This window comes from Rhinolophus sinicus, chromosome 3 (assembly GCF_057876585.1).
Source record: "Rhinolophus sinicus isolate RSI-liver-muscle chromosome 3, RSI-T2T, whole genome shotgun sequence".
Taxonomy (NCBI): Eukaryota; Metazoa; Chordata; class Mammalia; order Chiroptera; family Rhinolophidae; genus Rhinolophus; species Rhinolophus sinicus.
Genome location: NC_142503.1, coordinates 161,312,544 through 161,327,906, shown reverse-complemented (window position 1 = coordinate 161,327,906; position 15,363 = coordinate 161,312,544). Strand labels below are relative to the sequence as shown.

Below are 15,363 nucleotides of genomic sequence, written 5' to 3'. Positions count from 1 at the left end.
TGCCTTTGTTTTCATGCTTAACAGCATATGCTAAAGATCTTTTAATGTCTGTACTTCTAAATCATTTATTTTTAACTGCTGCATACTATACCACAATAAGATTGTCCCAGTATTTATTTGACACAGACCATATTATATTACATGTTTCTTTTTCAAATTAATACTATTAAGTCATTTTTATGTTTTTATTTCTGTAGGATAAATATCTAGAAATAAATTGCTGAGTTGCAAGTTGTCTTTATTCAAAATAGTCCTACAAAATGCTATACTAATTTATACTCCTATAAAAAATTATAAAAGAATCTATTTCTTCACACTCTTACCAACACTGGATATAATCAATTGTCTTAACTTTGCCAATTTGATTGGTTAATTTGCCAATAGGTAAAAAATATCTTATCAGTATATTAATGTTGGGTTACCTTGTTATTGGTGAGATTAAATAGCTTTTCATGTATTTATTAGCTGTTTGTTTTTTTTATTAGCTGTTTTTAAAATTTCTTCTGTGAATTTCCCAGTCATATTTTTTCCCATATTTCTACTGTATTGTTTGTATTTTTCTTATCAATTTATAGAATATCTTTAAATGCGACAGATGTTAATTGTTTGTTATAAAAGTTGCAGATATTTTCTGTCTCTCACCTATCTTTAGGGACATCTATTTTTCAGGCAGTTTTTAAGAGTTACATTTAAACCCAACCATATCAATAATCAAATGCAAAATTTACCCAAAGACATTTACAATTTGTAGATTGTAAGTTTAAACAATTTTTGTACTCAAATTTATCAACTATGCTTTTTTGTGACTTGTGAGTACCGTTTATTTTAGGAAAGCTTCCCCAACCCCAAGTTTATAAATATATTTTTCTCTGTTGCCCTCTAATACTTTTATAGTTTGAATTTTTTTTAAGTTTAGCTCTTTAACTTCTTTTTGTGAATGGTACAAAGTTGAGATCTAATGTTATTTTTCAAAAGAACAGATCATTTTTCTCGCACTAACTACTGAATAAGCCATCCTTTCCCCTATGATTTGAAATGCTACCTATTTCATTCACTAAGTTCCCTTTTATATATTGGTCTGCTTCTGGTTTATTACATTGCTCTAAATCAGAAATTGGCAAGCCCCAGCCTGTGGGTTAAATCCAGCCTCCTGCCTGTTTGGTAAATAAAGTTTTACTGAAACACAGCCATACTCATTTGTTTACATATTGTCTATGGTTGCTTTCACACTATAATGGCAGAGTTGAGTAGTTGTAACAGAGAACATATGGCCTGTAAAGCCTAAAATATTTGCTATTTGGCCCTTTATAGAAACAAATTTGCCAATCCTTGAGTCAGTATCATTAATAACATGAACTCTACAGTGTGTTTCGCATTTAGAAAAGTAACTATGTTCTCATTGGGTTTATAGTTCAAAAAATGCTTGGCTATTCCTTCTAAATGTCTTTGGGTAAAATTTACATTTAATTGATTATTAATATGGTTGGGTTTAAATATACCAACTTGCTATTTTGTTTTTTACTTGTTCTATTTGGTTTTTGGTTTTTTCCCCCTCTTTATCTTCTCTTGGTTTGGTAATTTTTATTTTATCTCTTATGCCTCTGTTTTATTTTTAGTGGTTGCTTTAGATTTTATAGTATACATCTTTAAGCTATCATAATCCACCTGCAAGTAATATTATACCACTTCAAATATGGTATAAGAAACTTACAATAGTATAGTACTGTCATTTCCCTTTCCTGGTCTTTTTGCTATTGTGTTCATACATTTTACTCTTTACATATGTTATAAACTCCATAGTACATTGTTTTTATTTTTGTTTTAAATGTTTTCATTTTTTTAAATAGACTTAAAATATGAAAAAATTTGTTTTATATTTACCCACATATTTATCATGTCTAGGGCTCTTCATTCTTTGTGCAGATCAAGTTTTTCATCTGGTATTTTCTTTTTGCCTGAAAGACTTCTAATAACATTTCTTATGCAGATCTGCTGGTGTTGAATTCTTTCAGCTTTTGCAGGCCTGAAAAAGTTTTTATTTTGTTTTTGAAAGAGATTTTTGCTGGGTATAGAATTCTATGCTGACAGCACTTTTCTTTCAATATTGAAAAAGGCTTGCTTTTTAAGCTTTGTTAGGCAGGGCCAGAGCAATCTTTAGTCTTGGAAAATACCCTTCTGGGTATTTTACAAGATGCCCCATATATTGCAAGGTTTTTTTTCCCCTCCAGATAGGGGAAACACAAACTATTTCTGGCCCTATGTGAGCTCCAGGGATTGTTTTGCCTTTTTCTCGTGGTTCTCTCCCCAATCCCAGATACCTTTGAACTCACATGAGTATGCTGATCAGTACTCAGCTGAAGACTTGAGGAGAACCTCCTACAGATCTCCAGAGTGTATTGTCTCAGTCTCTCTCCCTCTCCCCCTCCCTCTTGCTCTGTGCAGCTCTCTCTTCTCTGGTAGTCTGCCCTTTGAATTCTAGTTCCATTGGCCCCCCTGCATTCTCCACTCTGCCTTCACAATTCAGGGAGACCACTGGGATCTGTTTGGGTTCCTCCTCCCTCACTGTTGCCTGGAAACTCTCTCTAGGCAGTAAGCTCATCTTGTTTCTCTCCAGTTTCTAAGCCTTTGCCTGGATAGCTTGTACCCCACCCCTCCCTACCAGAAGTCCCCATTCAATGCTGTTCTTCTGAGTAAAACCTTCCCTGATCTTCCCACCTCTCGTTCCCACCCCTTAGGTCTTCACTGACTGTGCCAAAGCAATATACCTATGTAAGCCTTGTATATACCTGGCAAAGAGTGGGTACTCAAAACAAATACAGTGCACAAAAAAATGAATTTCATTTATCACACTATCAAAATTTTAAGTCTGTCTTCCCTATTAAGTTCTGAGCTACCTCTAAGGGCAATGGATAACACGGTGTATGTAGTAGAAAAAGCAAAGATTTTGGAGACAGATTTGGGTTTAAAACTCTGGCCTATCAATTACTAGCTATAGGATCTTGGGCAAGTTTATTTTCTCAGCTATAAAATGAGGGTGGCAACTCCTTGAAGGGTTCTGAGGCGAACTATCAGACACATAGTACTATCAGACACATAGTAAGATAAACAGGTCTTTTCTTCCCTTGCCTCCATTTCACTTACAATTTACCAGATACTCTGCAAGATACATGGGTAACACCCCACAAGAAAGCTTTTGTTTTGGATTTCATGCTTCCAAATGACCACATGGCTCAAGTATATAAAAGTTAAATGTTTGTTAGATTTGAAAACCTTTCTCTCTCCTACCTTAGTCATCCAGAGCATATTATACCTATCACCTTCTTTAACCCCTAGTGGTCCTTTGAATTAGTATTCCCATTTTTATAGCCAAGAAATACAGGTAATGGATTTTCTTTTAGGACAGCAGGGGCGTTTCAGAATCCTGTCTATAGACACTACGCTCTGGGCTTTGTCCTTTATGCCATGTTGTCCTCACATTCAGTGTTGTAAATGTGTGCTTTTAAATGCAACCACTTAGTTTTGATTTTTGTTTTTACATTAAAAGCATGACTCTAATGATGACTGTTTTAAGGGCAAAAGTTAAAGTAGTTATTTTAATTTAAAAAATAAAAAATATTGTATTTGATAAGTAGAGTCCTTTCAGCAACACAATGTGGGACTGAATAGTGGCTGACTGCCACGACCTCTCGGACTTAGCCTCTTGGAGCCTTGTTTCCTTCATCTCCAAGAACAGTAATGGTACCTGCCTCTGGGAAGACAAGGAGTAAACGAGTTAACAATGAACTTTTAACACATGTGGAGCAGGGTCTGGGACATGGCAGGGCTCAGCATCGGCTATTGCTATCATCATCATGAGGACTGTTTTGCTCAGAATTCGGTCACACTGGAACTTTATATTGACTTTTAATGTGCACGATTAAAGAAGAACACAAAGAAAACATTCATTCTTTCATGCTTCTTGCTTAACTGAGAAGTATAACAAAAAAATGCACTTCAAGACAAATAAAAACTAACTTTATTGACTGTTAATCTTACCATGAAATGCCTACAAGAATAATTACAAAATAACGTAGTTTTTTTTTTTTTAAACACACTTTTGGTATCATCCTGATATGATGATCCTTTCACAGAAAGGATTATTGACAGTTTATGTAGATATAAAGCTCACTGTTGCACATACATATGTAGATGTGTAGAGGCAAAATATACCAAATCGGTATACTAACTAGCAATGGATATTAACAAATGCAGAATAAATAACAGCTTTATACTTTTCCTTTTTTTTATTTTTTAAAACAATTTCCAAATACAAAAATGTAGGTATTCAAAATGGATTTTCATATACATATATATAATTCTGCTGCAAACAGTGGATCCAAAAGCAAAAATAAAAATGTCCTTAGCATGTTTTATTTTTGAAAACCCACAAGACTGTTCAAAATCCAATTAGAAAGAAGGTGTGCAAAACCACCAACAGTGCTGGCAAAACCCTGAAGACTTGATTCTGGCTGAAGGAGAGAGAAAATAAGTATAAAGCACTACCTAAGTAATGAAATATGTTTTTTCTTGATGACTACAAGAGCTAAGGAAATGTACCACATTATGACCTGGGCTCTTTAGAATCAAACTTCACCAGGATCTGTCTCTTGAGCATCTGTAAAAAATGATGGATTATTTAATGACTTATAAGTAAAAGAGACATTAAATAATCCTTTCATACTTTCATCCTTTTTATACAGAGACTGAGATACTTTTATACATTCTGATATGTGAAACTTTGGTTCTTTTAAAACATTTGATAAAAGTAAAATAATTTCATGACTACAGAACACTATAGAAGTTTGTTCCTTTGAAAGTGTCAAGTTAAACTGATTTGACCAGGCTTGTTGTGCACACACTGCCCTGTCACATCCATATGGGGACATTCGAGGGGTTGCACAGGTGGAGCTTGCTCATGTTCTCCGTGTGTTTATAATACTGACTCCCATCTGTGGGTAACACTGCATGTTCTGTACCCTAAATCTATTTCTTTGTTACCTGAAAACTTAATTTTGTATAAAAATATGAGTTTCTTTAGAAAATAATATATAGTTTCTTTTTTAATAAAACCTGGTATATAGAAAAATGGTATATCAAAATATGGTAAACAAATGTTTTAAATATGAAATCATTAAAAACATTTCATAGAAAGACATTGTGCGAAAGGACTCTCTTGAAGTGCACGCAACATTGTTACTGTACATTTAAAGGTTAGTGAGTTCATTCTCCTGACTTGGTTTCACTATATGTCCAAACAGCAGTGGCAGTAACTGTCTTAAAAAATGGCCTTTTCTGTATGCTTTTACTTCAAAATTAATACAAAGACACCCTCTAGATCAGTGGTTTTCAACTCTGCTGCATATTAGCTCCATTTGGAGAACTTCAAAAGAAAAGGCAATTCCACCCGGGTTTTACCACAAGAGACTGATTTAATTCACTGGACGTGGGACCCAGACATTGTTAGGTATTTTTTTAAAGCTCCCCAAATAATTCTAGTATGCACCCTGGGTTGAGAAGAATGGCAAAAGACACAGGAGAAAATAGTCATTTTTAACTCTATGTATGTCAACTGATTGTCCGCAGGTATCATTCATTCAATGACGCATCTTCCATATTAAACAAGACCACGTATGCAAGCTAGTCATGGAAGTGAAAATGAAGCAGTAAGCTTTAAACACATATAAACACGCACAATCTCATGTATTTATATATGTATAATAACATATACGTATAGTCAGGGTATTTTTGGTTAAGTAGAAACTAGCATTACCACAATTTGTTCTTGATTTAAAAAAAAAAAAAAGACACCAAGCGCAAACATTTTCTAAGTCACTTCCATAATTTTAACAGAAAACAGGGTTGGAAACTCCACAAAATACATTATGACTTGAACACCATCGATCCGTTACTTGGATGAGGAAGTCAACTGAGTCCTAGACTTTTCCAGAAGAGCAGGAGGAGGACATGGCACTGACTGGGCGTGAAGGAGTCACACGGCATCACAACATGCACAGGCTTCTGGTTATTGCTTACGTCACGTCTTCTTGACCCTGGGGTGCACTCCTGTTACGTACGTATCTTTGGCTTGCTAGAACCAAATGCTTTTGACTGCTTCATTAGTGTTCATTTTGGGACAGCCCCAGTGAGGCGGCAATGGCTGTGTACTAGGCAAGGTCTCTCCATTAAAAAAAGAGAGACTCTTCTCTCTCCTCCCTCAAAACATGAGCATTTCATGAGGGAGTGATAAAAAAAATTTACAAGCAAACAAATAAACCTAACGACATCGTTCACATGATTTAAAAAAAAAAATGTGCTGTTATATGTAACTGAATTAAAAAACAACAATGAACAAAAACACCACCATTCAATATCCTGAAGGCTTGGTAACCAGTAAAGCACATTTGCTTTCCAAAGGATCACGGACTTCCGGGCACTTGTCTTGCTGTACATTCTCTTCTACCTCTGCGCAATACTTAAAGTGCAATTGTCCCAAGGCTTTTATTTCCATCACAAATATCATAAAGAGCGAGCTGCGTTTGGGGTGAAAAAAATATGGCACAAGAAACATGTAAAGAAAGAACCCATGGCTTTCACAGCCTCTAGCAAAACAGCAGGCTGCCGGATAGCTGCACGCAGACGTACTTTATACAACAAACTCTGGAACTTCATCATGAGTGAGATCCAGAGAAAAGTATTTGCTGGTTCTTTTGACTGGGAAAGCATCTTGGATGTTGACACACTGCTGAGCCAAGCAGCTGTTGCAGTAGAGGCCTTCTTCATCCAGTTCATGGCCACATCCGAAAGTGTAACTCTGAGCCGTGTCTTGACACAGACCTGCAATGCGCAAGAAGTCTTTCTGGTAGAGTCTGATGTCATCAAGGCTCAAGCTATGTCGATCGGTGGAAGTCTTTGGTTTTCGACATATAGTCTGTAAAAACAAGGGGAGGCTGAAATAATGTCAAGAGTAGACTACAGTGAAAGGTTAGCAACATTTGCCCTGTAGACAGAGGGGCTGCAGAATCATAAAAGGTTAAGGAATCTCTCTATATGTTAGAAAGTGGTTTCCAATCTGAGGTCTCCGGGCCTGAGGTCCTGGTGGGGAAATATCAGCATCACCACCAACAATAATAGGAGCTAATATTTACTGAGCCTTTATTATGTGCTAGACCCTGATCTAAACACCCTACATGTATTATTAACTCATTTAATCTTCCTATTGGCTCTGAAGCAAGTGCTATTATTCTCCCCATTTTATAGATGAGTAATCCAAGACACAGACAAGTAAAACGCAACAGGAATCTATCTCTAGCATCTCAGAAATCAAGCAATTATCTGAACATAAGGCTGCATAGGTAAAGATAGTTTCTTTGTTTTTTCACTAGGATGTGGCAGCTCAAGGTGGCAACATTCTCATGCTGAGGTCTGTGATTATATTAATAGGAAATGGGAAAACAAACTAATTATTACTCAAGAAACACAGTTTGAAGAACTATTTTTTTTAAAAGCCAGAATTCTTGGGTGGAAAAATAATATGAAGTGTTCCTGGTGCAGAAAAGGCTGATAGGCAAGCGCCGGACTGAGAGGCAGCTCTTGAACACTGCAAGGGCCGTGTTCTGCCAAATGGTTCACACAGCAGGTAGCAGACTTTTGGAACTCGTTATCCCAAGAGGTGGTACTGGCTGAAAATATAAATAGGTTAAAAATGGCTCAGGTAATTATACCAATGGAAGATACTAAGTGGGTTATTTAAGGAAAGGAGGCGTTATCTCTCCAACTTTTGTTGCTGAACACCACAAAGGCCAACCTTGTTAGAGTAAGATACCACTTTTGCTGGAGGCAAAAGTCCCAAGAGGGGAGAAGAGTGTCTGAGCACAACAGTATTTTACTAGGAAGTGTCAACCCGAGCACTCCCTGAAGCTGAGGATCCCTTGTACTGATGCCGTCTCCCTGGGCGCCAATGAGATGTCACACAGAGAATTCAATAGATTATCACCACAAATCCTCAAGGCAGGCACAGAATGCGCTCCCCATTTTGTAGGTGTGGAATCTGACTCTCAGCGGTGCCCCACAAACATTTACAATAAGAGCTAACGCCTGGCGGAGCACGGGTGCAAACCCAGGCTTTGAAACTGGAGCTCATACACCTAATCGTACTCCACCTACTGCTTTAAAAATTACTCACTGGAGTTTTCAGAAGAATATTTAATAAAATGTCAGTTTACATTATGGCTACTTAAAGTAGAAGTAGAAGAGAGAAAGGACCACTGGGGAAAAAAAGGAAGAAAGAGAGAAAAATGTTGGAGGCCAAGACTGCCAGAATGCAAGAGAAAGCAATAAAAGACAGAAACACACAGAAGGAAAAAAAAAAATAGAGAGAACCCAAGAAAGAGAGACATAAAAAGAAAGATGGGAGAGTTCTCGGAAAATAGATGTTAATATAAGTTGTCCATTATATCCAAACATGGCAACCATGAGTATCAGAGTATTTTAATTTACCTTTTGACATGGTAACAGTCTAACCAGTGAACACAGGTTATCAAATACTCTTGCTTAGCATACTTTGAAAATTCACTCTGAATGGAATAATCAGAATATAAAAACATTTCTGCCAACAACATACCTGACAAATTGTGGAGGTCAATCAACACACACACACACACACACACACACACACACACACACACACACACACTTAACCTAAAGCCTGAAGGCTAGAGGCTTCCCTTCCCACCTACAAAAGTGTGAAACAAAGTACATAATTTATCTAAAAACAAAATGAACTCAAAATGGAACTAGCAAACAAAATGGAAACAAATTCAGAGTAAAAGTAGAATGTATGTATCTGGTAAGAATCATTTCCTTAGGATTTTTAATTTTCACTTATTTATATAAACATAAATGTCAAGTTCCTACTTAAATTTTCAATTCCTTCCATACCTGTGGAAGAGAATCGGTACTCTGGCCACGAAGTTTGACAACTGTTTCTGAGGAGCTGGAGGTGGAAGAACCGATTTCTTTTACAATCAACCCTAAAGTAAAACACAGAGAAAAAAAAAATTAAGACTTCAAATTATTCAAACCTCTTGCCACATATCTGACATATACTACAACCAAGAATGAAAGATCAAATATTAACCCTGCTGAAAATCTCACTGTGACTTTTTGGTGGTAGAGCCTTTTTGATGCTGGACAAACAGGATGGAACACTTTTTATCTTCTGTCTTACAGTAAATCGGAGGGGTCAGGGGGAGGAGGGGAAAGTGAGATAAATGTGGGGTTTGAGTATAGGAAGGAGTTTAGAGCGTGAATGTTCTAAAATAAACGTCTAAAAGCTATGCATGATGAAGTTATTAATAGAAACAAAGACCGCAGATATAAAGGAATCTCTTTACTATATCTCCTAAAGTTTTCCCACTTTCCACATAATACTAACTTTGAATGTAATGCCACCTAAACAGTGACGCTGCCTTCTAAGTTTGGTTCCACTTGGCCACTCAGTGGGTGAGGGCTCTGGTCTCTGGCGTCACACGTATTGGGGTGGGAACCTGGCCCAAACCAGTAATTCTCTGTGTCCTGGCCAGCTACTCAGCCACTCTGTGTCTTAGTCTCCTCCTTTCATAAAATGGGGCTGGTAACAGCACAATCAGCAATGTTTTATGATTAAAGAGCAAATGCATGAAAAGCACGAGGCACCGGGCCTGCTTATGAAACACCCCCAGTTCACAGAAGCTCTTCTTGCTGACGGAGCACTGTGACACATACCTCCTGCAGCTGATCCCACTGGCTCAAAATGAGAGGCCACAGTGACAATCAGTTCTGCATCTCTAAGAGCCACAGGGCCCCTGATCGCCTCAGAGGCAACCTGCTAATATTTTGGAAACAGAAATCCAGGGCTGACACTTCCTTATGAGTCTGTGGCATGTGAGTGAAGCACCCCAAAAAATGTTTCAGAAGATAAAGTAACCAACAAGAACTGGAGATGTAAAGGAAGGTCACTGACATATTTCTTGCAAATCGATGAAGCAAGCGAATAGGTCAAGTCCCAGATCCTTAAAGCCAATGACTTAAGTGCCTTCCCGCCTTATATAAAAAAGAATCTTGACTAACGCGATTTTTATTCAGCCACTGCTAGTAACGGACAGAAATGACTGGTGTGAACTATCTTTGTGTTAACTGCTTCCCTCATACCCCCTTCCCATAGGCACTTTCGTGTACATTGTTTTAAACCATTTTCTCTACACACACACAGAGAATGAGTGAGAGTATGCTATTTGTGTACCTATAATGTGCACATAATTGTGAATTTACATTTAGTATATATTGTAATGCATTTATAAGGAAAAAATTCAATATAATAAAGCAAATGGGCAAAAAAGAGAAAAAGTTGGGTATAAGAACTAAGCATGACTAGAGCAACCAGCCTGTTGAGTCTCTGTTGGTCAGGCCGAGTGATTCTATGCAACAAGTGGCAGGTCTGTCCCTGGCAGGGCACGTGACGGCCGTGGTTCTGCTTGGTCAGCAAGTGGAATTCTGCAGTAAAAGGCTCCTTGTGCTGTTGCAGAGTCCGTGCCAGAATGACAGGGACAGTGAGTGCTGGCCGCATTCATCTGATTCCTCGCCCTGGCACATGGGAGAGGCTCACTCTCAGGGACTGGGAGTGAGCCTCGCAGGGGTCTTGCCAGGGCAATGGCAGGTCCCTCCAGTCCGACAGGGTCTTTTACTCAGTCAGAGCTGTACCAGGCATAACAATAAGCATGTAGGTCATTCTGACAGTGCTGGTTCCTAAGGCTCATTTCTCTAAAGAGCAGAGACTCATTCATGACATGTTAACCAAAGCAGTTAGAAGTAACGGAGGTTTAAAAACAAAACCCATACTGCTGCTAGTTTTTTAAAGATAACGTTTTTCATTTGATAGAAATACATATTATATATTATATACTATTATATAACCCTATAATCGGGTTACGGTGAATGCATGTTTTCTGGAAGAATTCATCAAACATGGAATTTAAAAGTGTCTTTTTATGTCACCTTTTTTTGACATTTTTCCCTCCAGACTCCTGTACCGAGTATAACACAGTGCGGGAAAACAAACCTGGAGACCTGACTTCTCTTTCTAGGCAAGTAGCGTTTGTCTTCTCTAATCTACAGGTTTTCTCGTCTACAAAAAGGAGGCCAGTCTAAAGGGTCTGTGAGGCCCCTTTCAGATGTATTAAGTAATTCCCCGATTATCATTTAAAATACAGAGAGAGAGAGAGAGAGAGAGAGAGAGAGAGAGAGAGAGAGAGACAGAGAGAGAGACAGAGAGAGAGACAGAGAGAGAGAGAGAGAGAATCCTGTTTTACAACTTTGTCCAGAACAAGGGGTAGAAGATGCCACTTCGTAATCCGGGTGCTTCTCCCCCTTCCTCTTCCTCCACCGAAGGCACATGATCCCGCCGTTTATGACACTGACTTGGAAAGGCTCTAATGCCAGTCCTGTTTCTGATCGCACACGTGTGTTTTCTGAGGCACCTGCTTCCCAGGCCAGGGCAGTCACTCGCTGAGGAGGACTTCCCGTAGGAGCTCACCAGAATGTCCATTCAGCTTCCGCGAGAGGAGCATGTCCTCCGTGATATAGATGCACACGTCCGGGCTGACGCCCAGGGACTCTTCGTTCATCTGCTCCACGTCCCTGGGGTCATCAACCAACATCTCTATTTCTGACACAGAAAGAGGAAAAGACACTTAATGACATAAAGGGAAATGGTCACCATAATTCAAAGCCACACTTTGAGGGAGGCTATGTCATTATTCATATTTTAAAACACATTTGCTAACGAGACTCTTCAGTAGGAAACTCTAGGGACATTATCAACTAGACGCTACTTGTTCTCTTTTTCACAGGATTGCTGTTATCTACATGTCTTATAATGCCACAGTCTTGACTGTTAATTATTCTTTACTCTTTAAGAAAGAAGAAAAGCTGTACTACCACGCTGCAATGACAAAGGGCAAACTGAGACTGACGGGCCGTGTGCCCAATGCCAAAGCAGACTGTTGACATAGAGTGAGCAACTCATGAAGCTCCCCACTTCCCACAGCTGCCCACTCTCAGGACATTTAGTGGCTCAATTTGCGATCCACATGAATTCCATAGTAACTAAACATACATTTTGTGTTTTCCCTAATGGAGTCAGTATCTTTTCCCCAATGCTGACTGCTATAGCAATTATTTGAGACAGAAAAAGAATCAAATAATAAAAAGGATGCACACAAATGGTACATTTGGCTGACACAGGCTGTGGGTCTCATCTTATTTCCTCAACACAGAGTTAAGCAGCCAGGTGCAATATTTCCTTTATACTCCCTAGAGTTTTGGTGACACGGGAGGTGTTTAAGAAATATTTACAAATGTCCTAGGCTCAAATCTTTTTGGTAGAAGTTCAAGACATTTCTGGCACTATCACTGCATCCCACCTGTTGTCCTAACCAATGCTTATTTCATTTGGAAATCAGAGGTGCAGACACAGGGCTGTAGGACTGACTTCTATTCCACTTCCTATAACCCACGAACACTTAGAATTCACAACCACCCAACTCCGTGGTGGCAAAGAAGCATGAGTAGAGGGATGTTCTGTTCCCAAACACGAACAACTCAACCAAGTCATTGGGGAGGGTGACAAGACACCTCCTATTCTCTATTACTGCTTCTTAGCTGCTCTCCAGACATCAACTCCATAGAACCAATGCTTGGGGGGAAGGGGGGAGCTAGGAGAGCAGAAGACGCTAGCAAGTGAGGCTGAGCGAGCGCTGTTAGCTGGGTGGGCCTGGCGGAAGGGTTACCATCATCCTGGGAGTCCTCTTCCAGGCGGTCCTTGCCCCCGCTCTCCACGCCTGAGGTGTGGGAGCTGCCATGGCTGGTCATTGAGCTGCATGCCTTCAGCTTGCGGTGGATGGCGCTGCCAGGGTAGCTGTCCTCTGGCCCCGTGTCCCGGGGCTTGGTGTCTGCCTCGATGCCCGAGGTGTGGGAACTGCTGTGGCTGGCGGTGGAGTGACGAGACAGGCGCTTGTGCTTCATGCTGCCCGCGCTGCTGCCGCTGGCCCGGGACCGCTTTTCCAGCTGGTCCATGTCAAGGTCCAGGTTGTCACTGATGTAAGATTCCCGGTACTGCTTCTTCTCTGTGTGGTGGGGAGCACAGCACCGAGACAGAAAAGAACAGTTGGTTCGCTTAAGTGAGTCCTTACGCCAAGAACAAGTACAATTTCATACTCAGAATCTAGTGACTGGAAAGTGGTCTGAACTCTGCGAGGAGCTCCACTTAAGAAAATCACAAATTGAGGAAGAGTCAGTACAACAGATTCGAAGGGAGTATTCAAACTACTCAAAAAGTTTTACAGCTTCAAACACGATAGAAGAGTGCTTATAAGTCGGCAGACCACTTGTCAGCAAACTGCTGTTGCTGGTCCACAGTGAAGTAAGTTCAGTAATTGAGAATACACATTGAGAAATTTTTAGAGCAATCTGACATCGTCATGACAGCCACGAATGTGATTCTGTTATTTTACAAGAGTAGTATCAGTCCACAGTAGATTAGAAATTTTAAAAACCTGGTCCTTCCCCACAGGTAACTTCAGAAGCACTGCTATAGGAGGCCGTTCAATAAACATAATTATGGTAACTGCCAGTCATTTTATTTGTTCATTTTTCAGTATGGTTCATTGTTAGTTTATCTCTAACTGTCTGCTACAATTTAAAGTAAAACTATATTCTTCTGAGGATTTCTTTCAAAGAATTCTAAAATTTAGGTTTACATGAATAAAGATTGCTTTTCTCCATTTAGGCTGAATTAGTGAGGCTTTATCATCTATTTGGAAAACATAGTAATCACTGTTGATTTGCTACGTGGTTTCTGATGGGTAAAACTGTTCTTTAACATGTCAGTGCTTTAATATAAAGACATAAGATTGGAAAGTCCCCTTTATCAAATGCTAAACTATCCATTACATTAACACAAAGTTACAACTGAGGTGCAGGTGCATGACTGACACAAAAATATTATTTTTGTGTTTCAGGTCAGAAATTTAAAACAAAAATAAATAGTTTAGCTTCCTTGTATTTTTAATACTGATGAGAAGTAACACATTACAACAATACTAAACACGGAGCGTGCATTTTGGGAATGTTAAGTTGATATGATTTCAGAAACTGCTAACTAGTAGACTAATTGGGTTCTCAGGGGGGTGATAATGGATTTAATGTCTTGTTTCTTGATTAAGTGAAAACACTTGCACTCCTGATGTCTGAATCCGGTTCTAAAGTACAAGAGGCTCCCCAGAGAAGAAATGAGCATCAGCAGAAAGAGAAAAAGGTAACGCTTTCCAGGATGCAAAGTGAAAAAAATGCTTAGAGAAGGCTATGTGTGCATTTCTGGGCGCCAGCCCATTCATGTCAATTCTGAGCAATCGGGCTGAAACACAAAGGTAAGTGAGCGTGTGTAGCCACACCGAAAGCAGACTGGAACGGGACATCACAGCCACACATGTATCACTGAGACAAAAATGCATCCAACCCATTTCTGAGGGCTAGACTGGGTTCCAAAGACTCCTATTTTCTAAAGGCAACAGGGATTGAGATGAAGATGGAGAATTAAAGGCGTTTGCAAAATGCTCAGACAATTTCTATTCACTGGAGTTTCAAAATAATAGCCATGTGGCCCTTGGAAGGGTGGCAAGTAAAGAGAAAAAAGTAGCGAGAGAGAGAGAGAGAGAGAGAGAGAGAGAGAGAGAGAGAGAGAGAGAAGTTCTATAGGGTGTTAGAGATTTAAGACAATTGGAAATCGTGGATCTAGCAATTTAAAAGCTTTTCCACCCTTCACAAATAGTCCTTCTGCTGCCAACTTCCTGATAATCTGGTTTAGAGCCAATCATAGTCCACACTCACTGGTACACTCACTGGAAGCTAAGCACTTGCCAGACTGTTCTCCTCCTACAAGGAGCCCAGTGTAAATCCACTTCCTGTTACAGCGTCAGTGCAGACTTGGTGCTCCACGAAGCTGCCTTTGGTTCCCATAACAGTGCTACATCATTACTTAGACCCAGGGTTTCCAGGTGGGAATTCCTGCCCATTCTCAGGAATTTTTTTCGCTTTCCCGTTCCCGAATCCCGAGATATAAACTGTTTTCTGTTCTCCACGATGAATCGCTTCCACAAAGTGATGGCCGATACTACCAATCACCTGGGTTCAAGGAGCGGATTTTCCTGATTTCCCGACCAACTTCTTGGGATTTGGGAACGGAAAAGCAAAAAAAATTCCCCAAAATGGGTGGGGATTCCCACCCGCAAA

General features: G+C 39.5%; 1 protein-coding gene across 4 annotated transcripts in view; it reads right to left on the bottom strand.

The window, feature by feature from the left end:
* Positions 1-3,992: 3,992 nt before the first annotated feature.
* FRMD6 (FERM domain containing 6) overlaps positions 3,993-15,363 on the bottom strand; it is a 213,087-nt gene continuing 201,716 nt past the window's right edge. For 2 of the 4 annotated variants that reach the window (XM_019725687.3, XM_019725689.3), the window contains exons 11-14: positions 12,864-13,199; positions 11,609-11,740; positions 8,977-9,068; positions 3,993-6,967 (exon numbers count right to left, since the gene is read on the bottom strand). In XM_019725687.3, coding sequence (XP_019581246.1) covers positions 6,683-6,967; positions 8,977-9,068; positions 11,609-11,740; positions 12,864-13,199 — 845 coding nt within the window. In that variant the 3' untranslated portion in view covers positions 3,993-6,682. The remainder of the gene's footprint in view (positions 6,968-8,976; positions 9,069-11,608; positions 11,741-12,863; positions 13,200-15,363) is intronic. The other 2 variants (XM_074327478.2, XM_074327479.2) reach the window with 1 other exon arrangement.